At 45.4% G+C, this 20,006-nt stretch overlaps 1 protein-coding gene and 1 long non-coding RNA gene across 10 annotated transcripts in view; one reads left to right on the plus strand and one right to left on the minus strand.

The window, feature by feature from the left end:
• Positions 1 to 2,447: 2,447 nt before the first annotated feature.
• On the minus strand, positions 2,448 to 15,522 carry LOC118967237 (uncharacterized). Its single transcript, XR_012127865.1, has 3 exons — positions 15,412 to 15,522; positions 12,005 to 12,070; positions 2,448 to 5,209 (listed from the first exon to the last, which is right to left on the minus strand). It is a non-coding gene; the product is annotated as an uncharacterized lncRNA (long non-coding RNA).
• A 204-nt stretch (positions 15,523 to 15,726) lies between these two features.
• LOC118967252 (vasoactive intestinal polypeptide receptor 2) overlaps positions 15,727 to 20,006 on the plus strand; it is a 65,092-nt gene continuing 60,812 nt past the window's right edge. For all 9 annotated transcript variants that reach the window (XM_073228860.1, XM_073228859.1, XM_073228858.1 and 6 more), the window contains exons 1-2: positions 15,727 to 15,929; positions 19,786 to 19,885. In XM_073228860.1, the coding sequence (XP_073084961.1) occupies positions 15,867 to 15,929; positions 19,786 to 19,885 (163 nt within the window). In that variant the 5' untranslated portion in view covers positions 15,727 to 15,866. The remainder of the gene's footprint in view (positions 15,930 to 19,785; positions 19,886 to 20,006) is intronic.

Genomic DNA, 20,006 nt, shown 5'->3' on the forward strand with positions numbered 1-20,006 from the left:
AGTATTTGGCTGATATTCATCAAGCCAAAATGGGTAAAATAATTTCATCCAATTAACACTGGCTGGTGAGTGAAATATGACCTGGCTGATAGGAGACTGGGATTCTGGTTCCAATTTTAGTTAAAGTACTAACTTGATACAGAGCAAATTGCTTAACCTCTTAGGTTGGGCTAAGGTACCAGGATCCTTTCTGCTGCAAGTGACAGAAACAGGAATCAAGATGGTTTAAGCAATAAGGGCACCTGCTGCCTCATATATGATGAAAGCTGGAAGCATGAGGGCTTGAGGGGCAGCTGACAGAATCATCAAGGCCAGGTTCTTTCTGTCTCACAGCTCTGCCATCCTGTGTCACTGTCACTCAGGCTGGCATGGGAATGAGAAGGCTGTGGCAGGTGGTCCATCCAGATGTAGACACAAACAGTGGAGCAAAAAAGATTCTTTCTTCCTTGGCTTTTCTTGGATCACCCTTAAGATGTTTCTTCACATCTCATTGGCTAGGTTGGGCCACATGCTCATTCTTGAATTGCTCACTGGCCTGAGGAATGGGATACTCTGATGAATTCAGATAAATCATTTGGAATGGAATAGATGATGTAGAGCTGACAACAGTGACCACTTGATGATTGATAATCTTATGGTCTGGGAAGACCACCAGGGGACGGATACTTTGTAAATGGTAATCAATCTAAAAGTGCATGGTGTCATTGTTATTTATATGCTCCTAATGTAGTTATCATTCAACTAAAAGTCCCATAATGGTTAAAGAGAATAGATTAGAATGTCTGGCATTTGTCCATTAGAAGAATGTGTAGTTCTAGATTTTCATTCCCTGAAAAGCTTTCAGGGAAGGACCACGCTATGTAATAGTGAAATCAAAGGGACATTTAAACAGGACTCTATCACCCGTCACACACCAGGAGGGAACAGAAGGACATCACACCTTCTACTCTTATCTTGCATATGATGAGCTTCATATTTCTATTAAAAGTTCTACTCTCTTACAATAATCAGATCAGAGGCATGGAGTTAGTCAGACAGGCATAGTAAAAACCATTAGCAGCTTGGGTAGACAAACTGGAACATAAATCCCAGTTTCTCCATTTAGTAATCCCAGATCTCTGCACATATCAATTTACTTAATGTCTTTGAATTTCATTTTCCCAATCTGTACAATGAGGCTAATAATATCACTGCCCTACATATTTGAGGGATTTCATGAAATAAAACTGAAGAACATTAATCACAATGTCTATCATAAAATCAGATGTTCAATAAATGGTTCCCATATAGGAGGAGTTTTTGAATTACTGTTTAATAATAATGAAAATATTTCCCAGAAAAAGGTCTCAACAAATTCAGTAAATTCAAGTCAATGGATATTTAACAAGTCTCTACTGTGTGAAAGGTTTCATGTACCTTGACACCACATTATTAATCTGTAATGGTGGTTGATACCTAATAATGCCCAGTAGGTTCTATGGATTCTTCCATGCTATTCAATCTGGATTCACTAATACATGAATGCTGGGAAGAAATGATGAAAGTATCTCTAATTGACAGGAGTAGGGTTGTGGGCCGTGGTGGTGATGGGGAGAAAAGGGAGGTGAAGACTGAGTCTAAGAGCCAATTAGTGGGGCCAATAACAAAATATTAAATGTAGTTCTATGATTCTATGAACAGACAGAAAGAGAAGTGAGTGTATGCATAGGTGTGTATGTGTGTGCACAGATGTATTTTCATGTCCAGAATAGATATTTTCAGCCTTTATTATTTTTTTATTTATTTTCATTTTGGTATCATTAATGTACAATTACTTGAACAGCATTATGGTTATGAGACTCCCCCCGTTATCAAGTCCCCACCACATACCCCATTATAGTCACTGTCCATCAGCATAGTAAGATGCTATAGAATCACTGCTTGTGTTCTCTGTTGTACAGCCCTCCCTGCGCACCCCCCCCACATTATGTCTGCTATTATTAATAACCCTTTTCCCCCCTTATCCCTACCTTCTCACCCATCCTCCCCAGTCCCTTTCCCTTTGGTAACTGTTAGTCCATTCTTGGGTTCTGTGAGTCTGCTGCTGTTTTGTTCCTTCAGTTTTTGCTTTGTTCATATACTCCAGAGATGAGTGAAATCATTTGATACTTGTCTTTCACCACCTGGCTTATTTCACTGAGCATAATACCCTCTACCTCCATCCACGTTGTTGCAAAAGGTAGGATTTGTTTCCTTCCTGTGGCTGAATAATATTCCATTGTGTATATGTACCACATCTTCTTTATCCATTCATCTACTGATGGACACTTAGGTGGCTTCCATTTCTTGGCTATTGTAAATAATGTTGTAATAAACATAGGGCTCAGCCTTTATTTTTAATTTTACTTTATTGAGATGTGGTTTACATGCAATAAAATGCATCCATTTTAGGAACACACTTTGATTGAGTTTTGACAAATTTACGTGTGTGTTACCACCACTACAATAAAAATTTAAGGAACTCCCATCATTCCAGAAATCTCCCTCATACTCTTGTCCCCCAGCTTCAGGCAGCCATTGCTCTTCATGGTTCCCAACCTGCTCTGTGGGCACGTGGGGACACTACAGCAAACTCATAGGCACTATGAACATTATTTATAATTTTTGAAGGAAACACAGAGGCTTTTGTTGGACACCTTGAGCACCACTATTATGAAGCTGTTTGTACCTAACTGTTTACTAAATGGAAATGTTAGGTGTTTCTTTTGGGCTACGTGCCATGAAAATATTACTGAGACACTGATAGTAGCGCTTTCAAGGCTCATTCATGTTGTGGCACATATCACGATATCATTCCTTTCTATCACTGGCAAGTATTTTAATGTAACACAGTTTCTCTAAAGAAAGATTTGTTCATGTACAAATCTTTTGGGTACATATGTTTTCATTTTTCTTGAGTAGAAATTCAGAAGCAGAATTTCTGGATCATGTGTTAAATGTATGTTTAATTTTTTTCAGAAACTACAAAACTGCTTTCCAAAGCACAAATTGACACCCCCAGTGGCTCTACTTCCTTGGCGGTTTTTTTAATTTCAGCCATTGGAAGTTTTTTTAATGGTATTGGCAGTTTAAAAAATTTTAGCCATTCTGGTGGGTGTATGGTGCAAACTCATTGTGCTCTTAATTTGCATTTTCCCAATGACTAATGATGTGGAGAATATTTTCATGTGTTTATTGGCCATTTATGGATCCTCTTTAGTGAGCACAGTTGAAATCTTTTGTGCACTTACAAAAATTGGCCAGTCTGACTTACTGTTGAGTTGTAAAAATTGTACATATCCTTGAGGCAAGTCCATTGCTTCTAGTCTGCACTCCACCTTTTTATTGCTTTAAAATAATGAATGGGTGTTACATTTCAACAATGCCTTTTCTGCACCTCATGTGCATGGCTGAGAATTAGAGGGATGGTTCTGTATAAATTTGGGGACAATTTCCCCACAGATATCTTCTAGGGGAAGTAATTTGCATTTCATAGATTTTAGAAAAGTGAAATCATGGTATGTACTCTTTCTGCTTACCTTTTCTCATTCAGCTTAATGATTTTTGTTATTTATCCAGGTTGTAGCATCCTTCGGTAATTCATTGGTGGGTAAAATTTTTATTGGTGGGAAGTAGCCCACTGTGTGGCAATGCCACCATTTACCTGTCCATTCACACATTGATGGGCCTTTGTGTTGATACCAGATTGGGGCTGTTACAAAAATCTGCTGTGAACATTCATGTACAAGTCTTTTTGTGGATATAAATTCTCATTTACTTAGGTTAAATATCCAGGAGTAGAATGAGTAGGTTGTATAGCAGGAGTATGTTTACTTTTAAGAAACTGCCAAACTGCTTTCTATTCCCATCAGAGTGGATGAGGGTTCCTCCACATCCTCAAAATATTTGGTATGGTTGGCCTTTTAATTTTAGCCAGTTTGATGTGTAGACATGCATCTCATAGTGGCTTTAATTTGCATTTCCTTGGTGAATAATGATTTGAGCTTCTTTCCATTTGTATATCTACTTTTGTGAAGTATCCTTTCAGGTCTTTTACATCTAACCTATGAGGATGCAGAGATGCTTCAGAAACCATTTTGAATATAATATTGTCCTACATTTTCCCTTAGTTCACCCTAAGTAAATAGCGCCATGGTAATGCTATGACAAATAAAGCTACAAGAGGTGTTAACTGAAGGGTGACAGGCCATCAGCCTGCATGGTCACAGGCTGTTAGGCTGCCAGCAGTAGGGTGCCCAAAACGCCCTAAGGAAAGACGGAGGTATCTTTCATTTCCAACTTCCAGTTTTTATTATAGTTGTGGAATAACCTTGACATTAATAAATTTTGTGTGGAAAAGGGCCACTTTTCCATGTGGAATACCTTGGGCAGCTGTGGGACAGCAGGTAGGGACAGAGAGCCTTTCAGAGGAGACAGGGTGGCACCATCAGCAGGAGTGACGCCGCACCAGGGCAGCCAGCACTGCCTGCTCCCTCTGTGCCTGCAGCTGTTCTGAATTATCCATGTGTTTCGTCTCATTTAATCCTCACAGTAACCTGTGTCATGAGATTATTATTACCTTCATTTTGCAGCTGAGGACCCCTTCTGCCTTCTGAGGGTGAAGAAGCTTCTGCAAGGTGATGTGGCAGTGTTGGGAGAAACCCAAGTTTACACTCTGGGTCAAAACCGTACTCCGTTGCCAAAGCCACACAAACCCAAGAACTTCCATGTGTTTTAGATCTGTGGGTCATCGTCTCCCTGAGAAAAACCTTTATAAGTGACTCACAATGACAACCCAAGTTACAACTAATGCCATAAGGAGGGCAGAGTGAGGGAGCATATTTGGCATAGTGCAAATCCATCTCCACGACTAGAAAAACACAATCCAGGTTCAGTGTCAGATCCCCAGTTTCATTTAGTAGATGACATGTAGCTTCATAGGTTCCTCCAAGTTTATTCCAGGTTGTGACAATGCCATCTGGGGAACTGACAACAGGAGCTCTCCCACAGCCAACAGCCGTGTCCCTGCACGGTTCCCAGCCACCAAGCGCCTCTGGGTGTCCGCCTGAGAGGCGAGAATTCCAGAGCAGCTGCTTGTGCCTCCGGGGCCTCTGTCCTTGGCCCTCCTGCCAGAGGCTGCAAGGCGGACCTGCCCTAGGCCAGCATGCTTGTGGTGCATGGACCACTTTGGCTGTAAGAGCAAATAGAGAAAAAAGTTTTAGTTTTTCAAAATGTCTCTCTATACTGAAAATAAATACAACTTGGGCTTACAGGAAGGTCTTTATTGAGTCTTCACAGGGCCCCCGCTTTGTGTGAGGCAGCAGGGACTTTGAGCTGGAGGGAGGCCCAGCGGGGGCGAAGAGGCTGACTACCCCCAGCAAACGACATGCGCAGGAAGGGGTTGCATGTGGACCAAAGTCTCTTACTGCTTCACATTAGGAGTGAGGAGACGGGGCCTGAAATACCCGAGGAGTCATCTCCACTTCCTTTTCATTTTAAACACTAAATGTGACCAAGAAAAAAGTTTTTAAGGAAAAGGAGTCTATTTTTATTTCCAAATGTATGTAGAAACAGTTCTGATGCCCAGAACACATGGAGCCCAGGAAATGCCGTCATGCCCACCTCGTGCCAGAAGCATCTGCCTCTCCGAGATGCGGCAGCCCCAGGCACGTCCAAGGGGCCCCTTGGACTGATATACTGATGGGGGGTCGCTGCCCCCAGGGCACCAAGGGCACCGCTGGAGGACGGTGGGCGGGACCATTCTGAGGCACATTCTGTGCCGGCCCAGAGATGCGGGCAGGACTGAGCCCCCACTGTCCACAGCCGCGAGCTGCCGAGTCACAGCCTCTCTCGTCCCTGCCTTCCCCACGCTGCCCTGGGGAATAACCCGGAGGTTAGTGGCGGTCACTTCAACACGGAAAGAAAGCTGCGATGTCGGCCGCTGGAGCTGGACGTGGGGGGCTGAACCGGCAGCGCCTCCTCTTCAGGGAGAGCTTCAGACCGGCTTTCGGTCTTGGGCATTTTTGCCGGCCTTTGAAGTCATGTGAAAAGTCCAAAATAGAAAAGAAAATCCACCAACTGGCTCAGAATGATCCAAAAAGTTAAATGTCAAGAGTTCTTGGTCTTTTTCCAAATGGATCTGGGGCACAGTTATCTGCTTCTGCGTCATGAAACTATTTACCGGGCAACAAAAACTGATGCTGAAAACTGGGGAAAATTATGTACATAAAGTGAAAATCTGAAGTGTATGGCCCAGTGAAGTTCACTCACACACCCACCTCCCTGAGGTAATACTGTTCCCACCCCTGCCTTCCTGGTTAATTCTCTGTTCCCAGACTTCGCCACATCTGAGACATGCCTGTGTCTGCACAGTTTGTTTCCTTCGTTGCCGAGAGATTCCCAGTGCACAGCAGCACAGGTTACCAGGATATTTAGGTGGTTGTGGGGTTTGGCCACCTTTAGAAAGGCTGCTCAGCATATTCCTGCATGTGGCACGGTGGACGCACACACCCCTTTATCCTGGGTGTGGAATGACTGGGTCAAGGCTGACCCACATTTAGTTGTTAGCAGCTAATGCCAAACGCTTTTCCAAAGGTTTTTAGCGGTTTATACTTTATATTCTACCAGCAAATAATGTGAGTTCTGGTTGCTCCATATCTTTCTAAGATGGGTACTGTCAGTATTCTAAATTTTAATCACCCCTTGAGTATGTAGGACCTTTCCCTGATAAATAACAATAAATAAGTATATTGATCTTATTTTTATATGCCATTTGGGTATCCTCTTTGGGAAGTCCCTTAAGAACACGTTTTTAATTCCAAATAAAATGGTATTATGTGATATGCCTTACACACAGTCCCCCCAAAATATGTATGTAGAAGCACACCGCATTTTTTAAAACTAGTTAAAATATCTTTAAATACATTTCGTTACTCAAGAACGTTGCCCTGAAAGTCCTTGGTGTGCTGACCCGCCGCAGTAGGCTTCCTGTGCCGGAACGGCCGCAGAGTCCGGCCTGCGAGGGCCTGAGAACCGCCCGTGGTACTCGGCCTGCAGCGCCCGGCGCCTCTGCTTCCAGCCCCGTTGTGGCTGCGGCCTTGCCCGAGACCTCGCCGGTCCCGGGACCTCAGCGGCCAGCTGCCGCCCGCCAAGGGCTCACGGCTCACCGCCACGGCGCCTGCCGCACGCATCGGCCGCACCTAAGGGACGGAGCAAGGAAGACCCCGTGCGCGGCGACGAGGGGCTGACGCGGCCCGAGCAGCCTGGGCGCAGACCCCGCGCCCCTGACAGTCCAGGCTCCGCGGGGAACGGCGGGACCGTACCCCTGTCCCTCGCTCACCGAGGCGGGCGGCGCCTTCCGCCTTCCGAGAGACACTCCCCCGCCCCCGCCGTTCTCCCAGCAATGCTGCCTTGCCATTGCCCATCGGCGGCGGGCCTGCTTCTCACCCCTTCATCCTGGGCCCACTCGGCCACAAGCACGAGGCGCGGCGCAGCCCCGGCCTGCCTGGAGCCAGCAGCGTGCACGCCCCCGCCCGGGGCCCGGGCCCGACACCGACGGCCCACCGGCTGGGAGGCTCGGGGCCGCGCGGAGCCTCTGTGCATGAAAGTCACGGGCCTCCGCCACCCGCAGAGCCAGGCGCCCGAGGACCGCCCGTGCTGCTGTGTTCCTGCACCCCAGGGCCCCGTGCGAATTGGAACGACTGTTTAAAGCCACTGAGTTTTGTGATAGTCGTTACACAGCAGCAAGGGGCCGCAACACACACAGGTTGGGGAGACGTCGGCTGCTCGTGCCAGGGCAGAATGCCGCAGGGAGCAAGACACGATGGCTGACTTCACAGAGCTTACTGCCTTTCGGGTGGGTCGTGAGCTGAAGAGCCCTGTGTGACCCCGCTGCCTGGCTCAGCTGCTGCATGTGTGGCCTCCCCTCCGGGTGCACTTCTCACGTGCCATCTGTCTCTAGTGTAGCTGCCCAGTCTCAGCTCAGGTTGCATGGTCGGAGGGTCAGGCTGCACGCCCACAATGGCTCAACCCATGGCAGGAGCTCACATCGTGGAGCTCAGCTGGGTGGGGAGCAGAGCGCCGCGGCCCACCTCTGCATGGACTCTCAGGTCAGAGTTCTCATATTGCTTCTCATGCTGAAAACGGGCGGCTCTCAGGCCCTCACAGGAAGCCTGCGAGATCAGAAGCTCAGTTAGTGGCCAGGTCCTGCCTTTCGACCCAGAAAAGGGTGCCAGCATGAAAAGAAGGGAGCACGCTGTGGCACTTACAGCTCAAATGGACCTTGGGGCTGAGTCAGGGCCATGTCAGGAGCTGCCACCTGCTATCTCAGACCCTTACTCCCTTTCCAGTGTCCTTGCCATCAAAATAGGAAGGCAGTGACATTCACTTGACAGCATCCATAGGGTCCAGCAAACTGTTCTTGGAAAGTGCCTGGCAATAAACACGAGCTGTTATGCCTCCCAAGTTGGCTGGAGCTGGGAGGGAGGTGGCCCAGAAGAGGCCAGCACAGAGGGTCAGTGCTCTCTGCAGGGTGCAGCCGTCACGGCCTCCAGAGACTTGAAGCCATGTGAAGTCCCCCTCCTGGGACTGAGGAGCTGGACCCGAAGGTTCCCCAGCGACAGTCTGGGCACACCTGCTGCCTCTCCCATCTTCTTGAGCAGCAGAAATGGGTGATTCAGTGCGGTCTGCGGCTTGGCCTCTGAGTCCTTTAACATAGCCTTCTAAGAAGCTGCAACCAGCCAGTCACACAGGAGGTAAAATCTAGGGTAGCAGTGAGATGTGGCACCCTGCTGCTTGGAGAGTCACGACTGTCCTGGGGATACACACTGGCACACTCAGGATGCACAGAGAGTGTGCTGTCCGGGAGTTGGCTGCAGCTGCCAGCCCACCTGGGCTCTTCAGCGAGGTTTCATCCCCTGCTCCAAAGCCATTCAGCCCATTCCATACCCCTGGGGTAGGAGGGACAGCACCACCGTGACAGAGAGCTGCTGGTCTGAGGCATGTTTTGCACTCTCCTTGGCTCAGTCAGTTTGTAATTGTGGCAGCCAGCAGGAATCAGAGCGTGGTCTCCCAGGGACCTTGAGGCGGGGGGTGTGGGTGGGGGTGTGGGGGGGTGGGGGTGGATGAGGAAGCCAGTGCTGAGGGAGGTCTCACCTGTGAGGACATCATGCATCTGAAAGGCTTGCCTTTTCCCCAGGCCCAACTCCCAGGCAGAAAGAGCATTAACTCCTTGCTGGCTGCCTGGTCCTGTAGCACAGAAATGTGTGTGACTGAGATGACTGGAACACTAAATGCCATTTGTGAGGTCTTTTGAGAGGAAGAGATCAAGCACTGGCAAATTCCAGTTTACTGTGAAGAAACTGCTTTGTTTGAACATGACATAGGAGAGACTGAGCAGAAATGGAGGGCCTTCTGAGCTCTGGGCTTGGCTGGTGCACACTGTCTGAACTTAAAGCAACTATTAGCGTCTCCTGGGATGTGGGCAGGCAGCTGCTTTGAAGCAGTAACCACACCATTTAGGGATAATTTATATCAAGAGACAAGAAGAATGCAGCACAAGATTGCAGAGTGTGGGTTGCGGAAGCCAAATAGAGTTAGAAGGTATGTTGAAAGGTTTGCTATGATTTCTTTTTCTTTTTCTGGAAATAATGCACCATCCGCATCAGTCCTAAGGATTCTAGACCTAATGGAGTGAGTGAAGCAGATATGAAAGCTTGACTAAGTCGCGGTCACTCTGCTGTCCAAGCTGCTGACCTTCAGCCTCTTGGTTTGGATTTATTAGCTCTGTAAAGTCAGCCTGCCATGTGAAATATTAAAATTCTAACTACCCAGGCTTTCCTAGTTTTAAAAAAGTACTGAAAACCTCAGCATCAATTCCTCAACTCATCTGCTGATCAGTTTATCAGCTTATCTGTTCTCCCTGAACTTAACCAAATATCGTGTAAATGTTGGAGTCCATTTGATTTTTACTTGGAGTATATTTCAAGAAGTAATTCAGTACATTTACAAAAATATTATGCTACATTCCACCCCACCTCTGGCTTGTACTTTTTAAAAAGACTTCCAATTTCTAATTCAGCATGTGAGTAACTTGGAAGTCATCGGTCTCCTGTCTTCAAACAAGAAAAAGCTGAACGAACTGAAAATCAAAAACTTGTCTTAGATTCATCAGAGAATTCGGGTCAGAGGGCAAACCACTTCTTGCCAAATTGGAGAGACAGATAGGCTGATGCAGAGAATAGCAACTTATAGAGGCAGAAACCTTTGTGTGAACTAGGAGTGGGGCAGGAAAACCTAAGCTGTAATTGATTAACTGATGGAGGTTCATTGTGGAAAAAACTGAGAGTCAAAAACTCCAGGGGGACCTCATCCTGAGGGAGTCTCACTTTCATGACTTTTACCTCCAAGAGTGGACCAGGTTCTCACAGTGAAAAAGAAAGGAAACGCCCCTTGTGCTTCCAGCACAGGGACCATTTTTAAATACTCCAGTGTGCTCTGTTCTTAACAAGGCCTGGCCTTAGTGGAAACTAGTTAACCAGGGCCTAACTGACCTGGGGGAAGGGAAATACCCAACTCCAACCTCCTCCATCCATCCCATACCACTTAAACTAAGAGCACTGGTGACATTCAAAGTCCAGGAGCACAGGCTTCACAGAAGACCTCAACATGGAACTGTGGATCCCCACAGCTCACCACTGCCACACGGACAGATCCTGCATAACAACAGGGCATACCCTGGAAGAACTGCACATCTCAGACCTTATTCAAGAAGAGTCTGTAGGGAAGCCCATCAGAAAGACAACGGAGGAGAAAAACACAAGGACAGCAGAGGAGATTTTAGTCTCTCATATCTACAGCAAACACTGCCTTACTCCTAGCTGATAAACATAAAAACTAATATTAAAGGCCTGCTTGCCTCAGTTCCTTTTACCCATGTCTGACTTTCAACAAAAAATTACAAGGCATGCTGAAATATAAAAATCACAGCTTGAAGAGGCAAAGCAAACATCAGAACCAGACTCAGATGTGGCAGAGATGTTGAAATTGTCAGACCTGGATATAAAATGAAATCCAAAGTAAGCACAAGAAAATAAATATAAAAATAGGAGCAAAAATCAATGAAATGGAAAACAGGAAATCAATAGAGAAAAACAATGAAACCAAAATATGGTTATTTGCACAGATACTAAAGTTGATAAACTTATAGGCCAGTTAAGTAAGACTAAAATAGAAACTGCACAAATTGTCAATATCAGAAACAAAAGTAGGTCCATCACTACTGCTCCCATGAACATTAAGAAGGTAATAAAGGTGAACCCTTCTATGCCCACAAATTTGATAACTTAGATGACATGAATCAATTTTTCAAAAGATACAATTTACCAAAACCAACACGAAGAGAACTGGATAATCTGAATAGGCCTGTATCTATTAAAGAAATTGAATAAAAAATTCATAACCTTCCAAAACAGAAAGCACCAGGCCCAAATGGGTTTACTGGCAAATTCTACCTAATATTTAAGGAAGAAATAATGTAAATTCTCTACAATCTCTTCCAAGAAAGACAAGTAGAGAAGACACTCCTAAATCATTCTATGAGGCCAGCATTATCCTAACACCAAAACTAGACAAAGGCACTGTAAGCAAAGAAAACTACAGACCAACATCTATCATAAATCCAGATGTAAAAATACTCAACAAAATATTAGCAAGTCAAATCCAATGTATAAGGAGAATTACACACCACAAATAAGTGGGATTTATTTCAGGTTTGCAAACCTGGTTCAATATTTGAAAATCAATTGATATTAATCTCACATCAAAAAGTTAAAGAAGAAAACTCATATGATTATATAAAGAAGATACAGAAAAAGCATTTGGCAAAATCCAACATGTATTCATGACAAAAACTCAACAAATTAAGAATTAAGGGAAACTTTCTCAATCTAATAAAGAACATCTAGAGGAAAAAAAAACTATAGCTTACCTGCTAAAATTAGGAAGGCAAGGAGATCCTCTCTCAGCATTCCTATTCAATATATTGGAAGTTCAGCTAACACAATAAAAGACAAGAAAAGGAAATAAAAAGTATGTGAATTGGGAATGAATAAAACTCTCTCTGTTCACAAATGATATCATTGTCTATGTAGAAAATCCTAAAGAATAAACAACATAAAACCTGCTGAAACCAATCAATGTTTACAGCAGAGTTGCAGGATACAAGGCTAATATGCAACTCAGCTGTATATTACAATTACAAGGTTAATACAAAGTCAACTGCTTTCTTATGTACCAGTCATTAACAATTGGAATTTTGATTTAAAAACACAAAGTACCATTTATATTAAAGAATGTCTTTCAAAAACCTGATATGATACAAAATATGTACAATATCTTTATGAGGAAAACTACAAAACTCTGATGAATTAAATCAAAAGAGAACCAGATAAATGTTCTATGTTCATGGATAGGAAGACTCCATATTGTCAAGATATCAGTTCTTCCCTAATTAATCTATTGATTTGATACAATCCCACTCAAAATTCTAGAAAGTTATTTTGTGGATATGGACAAAGTGATTCTAACATTTGTACGAATAGGCAAAAGATCCAGAAGAGTCCACACAATACTGAAGAAGGAGCAAGTCAGAGGACCAACACTACCACACTTCAAAACTTACTATAAAGCTACAGAAATCGAGACAGTGTGGTATTCACAAAAGAATAAACAGATACATCAGTGAGACAGAATAGAGCCCAGAAATAGATCCACACAAACGTAGTCACCTGACATTTGACAAAGAAACAAAAGCAATTCATGAAGAAAGGAAAGCCTTTTCAGCATATCTTGCTGGGATAACTGGGCATCTGCATACAAAAAAGTGAATCTAGACACAGACCTTACATCTGACACAAAAAAATTAAATTAAAATGGATCATAGACCTAAATATAAAATGCAAGACCATAAAACTCCTGGAAGATAACATAGGAGAAAATCTAGATGACCTACGGTTTGGTGATGAATTTTCAGATAAAACACCAAAAACACAATCCAAGAAAGAAAAAATTGGTAAGTAGGACTTTAATAAAACTAAAAACTGTTTTGTAAAAGACACTGTTGATAAAATGAGAAGACAAGCGACAGACTGGGAGAAAGCATTTGCAAATCACCTATCTGATAAGGGACTGGAATCCAAAATGTATAAAAAATTCTTAAGAATTAAGATTTTAATTGGCAAAATATCTGAACAGATACCAAACAAGATAAACAGATGGAAAATAAGCATATGAAAAGATGCCCCTCATCAAGTCCTCAGGAAAATGCAATTAAAACAATGAGATCCCACTACCCACCTTGAAGAATGTCAAACCTCTGGGGCACTGACAGCTCCAGATGCTGGCAGGGTTGTGGAGCAAACAAGAACTCTCATTTCCTGCTGGTGGGAATGCAAATGCTGCAGCCACTTTGGAAGAGTTTGGCAATTTCTTACAAAGCTAATACTCTTACTGTAGAGAACAGCAAGTACAGCCCTAGGTATATAGTTGAACTTACTTCCACACAAAAACCTGCTCATGAATGTTTACAGCAGTTTATTCATAATTGCTCAATCTTGGAAGCAACCAGGATGTCCTTCAGTACATTTGAACACTTAATGCTACCTGAAAGAAGTCAATCTGAAAGGCTATATAGTGTATGATCCCAACTCTATTACACTGTGGAAAAGACAAAGCAGTGGAGACAGTAAACTTCTGACGTTAGTTAATAGCAACTTTGTCTCATCAGTTTTAACAGTGTGTCCAGAATACACATAACCTTTTGTCCTGTGTGCCATTCTGCAGCTTGTGAATTTGACTCTTGGACAATACTGACGTAGCTTTCTGTTGGGTCAAGATTATCTGTCAGGTGCTCAGACTTCCTGAACTGGCCACATGCCTTGATTTCCCTGATGTGCTTTTGCTCAGCACATTCATGGTTCCTTGGTGCTTCTGTCCACCATGCTCCCTGTGATTGAGATCACCCCTCTCCACTTTAATCATTCTCCAGTCCCATTTAGAGGTTCACTCCTCCAAGCTCCTCCCAGGAGAGGTCAACTCCTCTTGCTCCTTTGTGCTGCATCTTGTCATTATCGCACCTACTCCTCCATGCCATTCGCCCCCACCTGCTGTACTGTGAGCACCTACAGGGAAAGAGACCTGGGACTTGCCTTGCACATGATGCGTCATGCTTAGAGGGCGGATCTTCAGCAAAGCATCTACATTTGCATTAATAACTGACTGTTACCACCACCCTCTGAGGTGGGAGGGCCGGTATCTTTATCCTCATGCTCATTACAAATGGACAAGTAACTCAAAGAAGTTCATTGACTTGTTCAAGGTCAAATAGTGAGTCAAAGAAATGTTGCCAAATTGGACCCAGAGTCAGTGAGCTTTCAGATCTCAAGCTGCAGACCTAGAGCATCAGGTGCTCTGTCTAATACTGTTCCCTACCGGCTAGAAAGATGAGTGATGGGCAATAGATGGGGATAGATAGGTATTGGTACACAGACAGATAGACATTGGTAGATACGGATATAGATCTAGATAGATGATTGATAGGTGATAAATATACTAGATACATAGATGATAATATTGATACATGTTAGATATAATAGATGATACAGATAGATGATAGATGATAAATATAAATCATAGATGATGTATAGATATGACAGATGCTACATGATAGGTAGATAACAGAAATATTTTGCTGGCGTATTTGGAGAGCAGGTTCAGAGATGACAAAAATGATAAAGCCAATAATGTAAAACTTTAAAAGCTGAACCTAAATAAAGGCTAAAGGGGTGTTCTTTACTCTTCTTATTCTAACTTCTGTGTAAGTTTGAAATTATTTGCAAAATAAAAAGTGAAAAACACAGCATACATTATCTGTTTTATTTTCCGTTTCTAGTGCTTTCTTTGCTGGATAACAACTAGCTCTCTTGCTGAACTAATCCTTCCGGATGTTGAAAGTGATTCCAAGCTCCAGAAGCGCCGGTCTCGTCCGGCCTGTGGATGCCCCGGGGCCCCCTGGCAGCCCTGGGGCAGGGGAGGGACGCCCCCCGGGCTTCCGCGGCAGAACTCAAGAACCGCCCAGCTGGGTCTGCCCTCCCACCCAATGCACTCCAATTTTCTTGTTAATTTTCAGTTGCCCCAACCCAGTCCGCCGGCGTCAAAGACTACCCACCCACCCTAACTGGGATTCTTGCCACTTTCTTGGGCGCCTTTAGCTTTTGATTTAACACGGCACGCGTAGATGCAAACCCAGCGCGGAGCCCGGTCTCCCTGTTCCCAGAGCGGGTCTCCCCAGGGGCGATCCACTGCACGCCGTCGACCCGCAGGTGCGCACCCACTCACCGCTCTCCCGGCTGCAGAGACGGGGAACAGGGCGGCTAAGAGGGAGGCGCGGAGAGGATGGGCACCGGGGGAGAATGGAGAGGAGGGCAGGGAGGATAACGGGGACGCGGGGAGGGTGGGGAGGTGGGGAGGTGGGAGCGGGGGAGACGAGGGGGTGGGGAGAATGGGGGGAAGAGAGGAGGGTGGGGAGAGAGGGCGGGGAGCGTCGGGAGCGGGGCGGCTAAGAGGGGAGCCCCGGGAAGGGCGGGAGGAGGGAGGATGGGGAGGGCGGAGGGCGCGCGGGGCGGGGACGCGGGGCGCGGGGGCGGAGCGGGATCCCGTACCCGGCCTGGCGCTCGGGCGGCTTGGCGGCAGCTGCTCGGCGCGCGCGGCTCTGACACCGCCGGACCTCGGTGCGGGTCCGAACCCGGGGCGCGTACCCGAGCTCGGCGGGTGCCCGCGCCCGCAGAGCGGGGATGAGGGCGCCGGCGCTGCTGCCCTTCGGGCTCCTGACCTGCTGCGGCTGGCTGCTCGCTCCCGTGAGTGCGCCCCGAGCCCCGTCTCCCTCCCCAGAGAGCGCGGCGCTCGCGCGGGCTGCGCTTCCCTCCCGCGGGCGGGCGGCGGGGTCGGGCCACCGAATAGCTGGGACGCTCGCAGCAGAACGGAGAGCCGCACGCGGAGCGGCCCGGGCCTCGGCGGGGAGGTGCGCTGGGCTTTCCGCCTCCGCGGCCCCAGGTTCGCCAGAAACCGGTCGCGTCTCCGCCCGACGCCCCGCGAGACGAGCGGGTTCCCGGGGGCGCGCGGCCCGGGGCGGGCGGGGGAGGTTGCCTCGGGCGGCGCTTCTCCCCCGACCCCCGGGGGCCGGTACCGGCTGTTGTTCGTTCTACTGCGCGTCAGACGGGGATGCGAGCAGCCTCGGAAAGTTTGGGAAATACTCTGCCCTGATTCTCGTTTTCCTATTCAAGAGCACCGAGGACAAGGAGCACTGAACAGACGCCTGTTAAACGAGGGCGTCGGCAGATAATTCTTAACTCCCGAGAATTCTACTTCTGTTTGAAGGCCGCTGTGAACCCCCTGTGAGCCCGCCTCTTGCTTCCTCCCGTGGACGGGAGGCCGCGGCCCGCGCACTCGCAGCCTGCCGTCCAGGCCGCCTCCCGTCCGGCCGGTGAAGCCCCGCGGGGCGCTGCCTAGGGAAGCCCCGATGGCGGGGACGCCCCGGTTTTCGGGAGGGCTGGAACCTACCGACTCCCCTGCCGCGCACGGAGGCGTTTCCTCCCTCCGGAACGGAGGCTGTGCGGGCGAGAACCTTGGTACTGGAGCTAGCGCTTCGGAGAGCTAGTTTGTTAAAAGTACCAGGGATTATTACGGTTAATGCTGCTTTAATGTGGAAGATGTCCCCCAAATAAGTCATCATTCTGCCTATTTCAAGAATGCCAGGGATTTTTAGTCCTGTAACAAGAATATATCTTTCTCTTTAAATCAATATAATTTCCCCAGTTCTGAAGCGTAAGCCACAGCGAATGCTTGAAAGCAGGAGTCTCTGCAAATGGTGCTACGCCATGTAGATCTTAGGGGGAAAGAAACAAACGTGGGGTCTTTTTTTTTCAATGAGGGCAAATGTGGCAAAAGTATCCAACATTCGTTTTCGGCCTTAATTCCGCTAAGAAATTTTTTCCTCGTTAGAATTCTGATTGACCTGTTTCAATGGTAGGATAAGTAAACACACATGGCCATCATATACCCAAGAGTACAATTCTCTTTAGTAAAAGTAAAATTTTGTTCAGACATGCGGGTGGAGGGACGGCACACAGCTCTAGCCAACAGTGTATGCGTTGGTGGGGGGGGTCATAAATAAGGAGAACACTAGATTTTTGTAAAAATAAGGATCAGACCATATCATCTGCTAAGACTGAAACATGTCATTTTGTCTTTTGCCAAATTGATAGATAGTATTATGGTATCACATCTACAATCTCTATAATAAATACGCATTAAACCACCCTCCTCTTTCAGTGGAAGTGGGAGTGATGTAGCTCCCACAATTCCTTTCCCCTCCTACCTCCTGATCTTTTTGAAAAACTTCACACCAGACTCTAAAGTTGAGCTTCAGATGTGATCCGCAGCCCCTAAAATCAGTTACCCTATTGAGACATGTTCCTCGCCATGCAGAGACACCTCACAGGAAGCGTGCTGGTGTCTGTGCAGAGGGCTTAGTCAGCAGGACTGGTCTTACAGGTGCACGTGTGCTTGCTTAAACCAAGGGCTATGAAACCGAGGACTGGAGTATTGAAAGATTATTGGATTAAAGTACCCCATTGCCCCCGAATTACTACCAACAACATACAGTGTATTACATTAGTATGCTGTTTTCCTGCACAGGAAAAAAAACATACTCTGTTAGGTTTCATATTTGTTTTAAAATTCCTTTATGAAGTAAACACTGCAGCTTAAAAAAATAATAATAACCATGCCAGATAGGAAGGTGCTTGTTTTTTTTTTTTTTTGGTATGGTTAATGTACAATTACTTGAACAACATTATGGTTACTAGACTTCCCCCCATTATCAAGTCCCCCCCACATACCCCATTACAGTCACTGTCCATCAGCCTAGTAAGATGCTATGGAGTCACTACTTGTCCTCTCTGTGCTGTACTGCCTTCCCCATATTCCACCCTGCTACATTATGTCTGCTAATCATAATGCCCGCTTTCCCCCTTATCCCTCCCTTCCCACCCATCCTCCCCAGCCCCTTTCCCTTTGGTAACTGTTAGTCCATTCTTGGGTTCTGTGACTCTGCTGCTGTTTTGTTTCTTTAGTTTTTACTTTGTTCTTATACTCCACAGATGAGTGAAATCATTTGGTACTTGTCTTTCTCAACCTGGCTTATTTCACTGAGCATAATACCCTCTAGCTCCATCCGTGTTGTTGCAAATGGTAGGATTTGTTTTCTTCTTGTGGCTGAATAATATTCCATTGTATAGATGTACCATATCTTCTTTAGCCATTCATCTACTGATGGACACTTAGGTTGCTTCCATTTCTTGGCTATTGTAAATAGTGCTGTGATAAACATAGGGGTGCATATGTCTTTTTGTAACTGGGAACCTGCATTCCATTTTCAGGAGTGGAATACCTGGGTCAAATGGTATTTCTGTTTTGAATTTTTTGAGGAACGTCCATACTGTTTTCCACAATGGCTGAACTGATTGACATTCCCACTATCAGTGAAGGAGGGTTCCCCTTTCTCCGCATCCTCACCAGCATTTGTTGTTCCTAGTCTTTTCTATGTTGGCCATCCTAATTGGTGTGAGGTGATATCTCATTGTGGTTTTAATTTGCATTTTCCTGGCAATTAGCAATGTGGAGAATCTTTTCATGTGCCTGTGGCTATCTGAATTTCTTCTTTGTAGAAGTGTCTGTTCATGTCCTCTGCCCATTTTTTAATAAGGTTATTTGCTCTTTGGGTTTGAGGCATGTGAGTTTTTTATATATTTGTGATGTTAACCCCTTGTCAGATATGTCATTTACAAATATATTCTCCCATGCTGTAGGATGCCTTTTTGTTCTGCTGATGGTGTCCTTTGCTGTACAGAAGCTTTTTAGCATGATGTAGTCCCATGGGTTCATTTTTTATTTTGTTTCCCTTGCCTGAAGAGATATGTTCAGGAAAAAGTTGCTCATGTTTATATTCAAGAGATTTTTGCCTATGTTTTCTTCTAAGAGTTTTATGGTTTCATGACTTACATTCAGGTCCTTGATCTACTTTGAGTTTACTTTTGTGTATGGAGTTAGACAGTGATCCAGTTTCATTCTCTTGCATGTAGCTGTCCAGTTTTGCCAACACCAGCTGTTGAAGAGGCTGTCATTTTCCCATTGTATATCCATGGCTCCTTTATCATATATTAATTGACCATATATGGTTAGGTTTATACCTGGGCTCTCTAGTCTGTTCCATTGGTCTATGGGTCTGTTCTTGTGCCAGTACCAAATCATCTTGATTACTGTGGCTTTGTAGTAGAGCTTGAAGTTGGGGAGCATAATCTCCCCAATGTTATTCTTCCTTTTCAGGATTGCTTTGGCTATTCAAGGTCTTTTGTGGTTCCATATGAATTTTAGAAGTATTTACTATAGTTCATTAAAGAATGCTATTGGTATTTTGATACGATTGCATTGAATCTGTAGGTTGCCTTAGGCAGGATGGCCATTTTGACAGTATTAATTCTTCCTTGCCAAGACCATGGGATGAATTTCCAAGAAGGTGCTTGTTTTTAAATGAGTATTAGTTTGGAAGCAGTTTAGTACTGTGAAGTTTGGGGATTTTTTGCAGAATTTCTATTTGACTTTCTTCTTATGGTGGAATTTTTAGTTATTTCTATTTTTTTAAACCTTGACCAGGTGAACAGCATTCACCCAGAATGCCGATTTCATCTAGAAATACAGGAGGAAGAAACAAGATGTGCAGAGCTTCTAGGGCCTCAAACAGAAAATTACAAAGGTAAGAATTGGTGAGTAAGACCATCCCAGAAATTGGTAATCAAACATGCAAAAACTCACACCTCATGATGAAAACTGATGTTTTAAGGTCACTTGCATCTTCAGGGAAAAAAGGTCCATTT

This window comes from Manis javanica, chromosome 2 (assembly GCF_040802235.1).
Source record: "Manis javanica isolate MJ-LG chromosome 2, MJ_LKY, whole genome shotgun sequence".
In the NCBI taxonomy this organism is placed as follows: domain Eukaryota; kingdom Metazoa; phylum Chordata; class Mammalia; order Pholidota; family Manidae; genus Manis; species Manis javanica.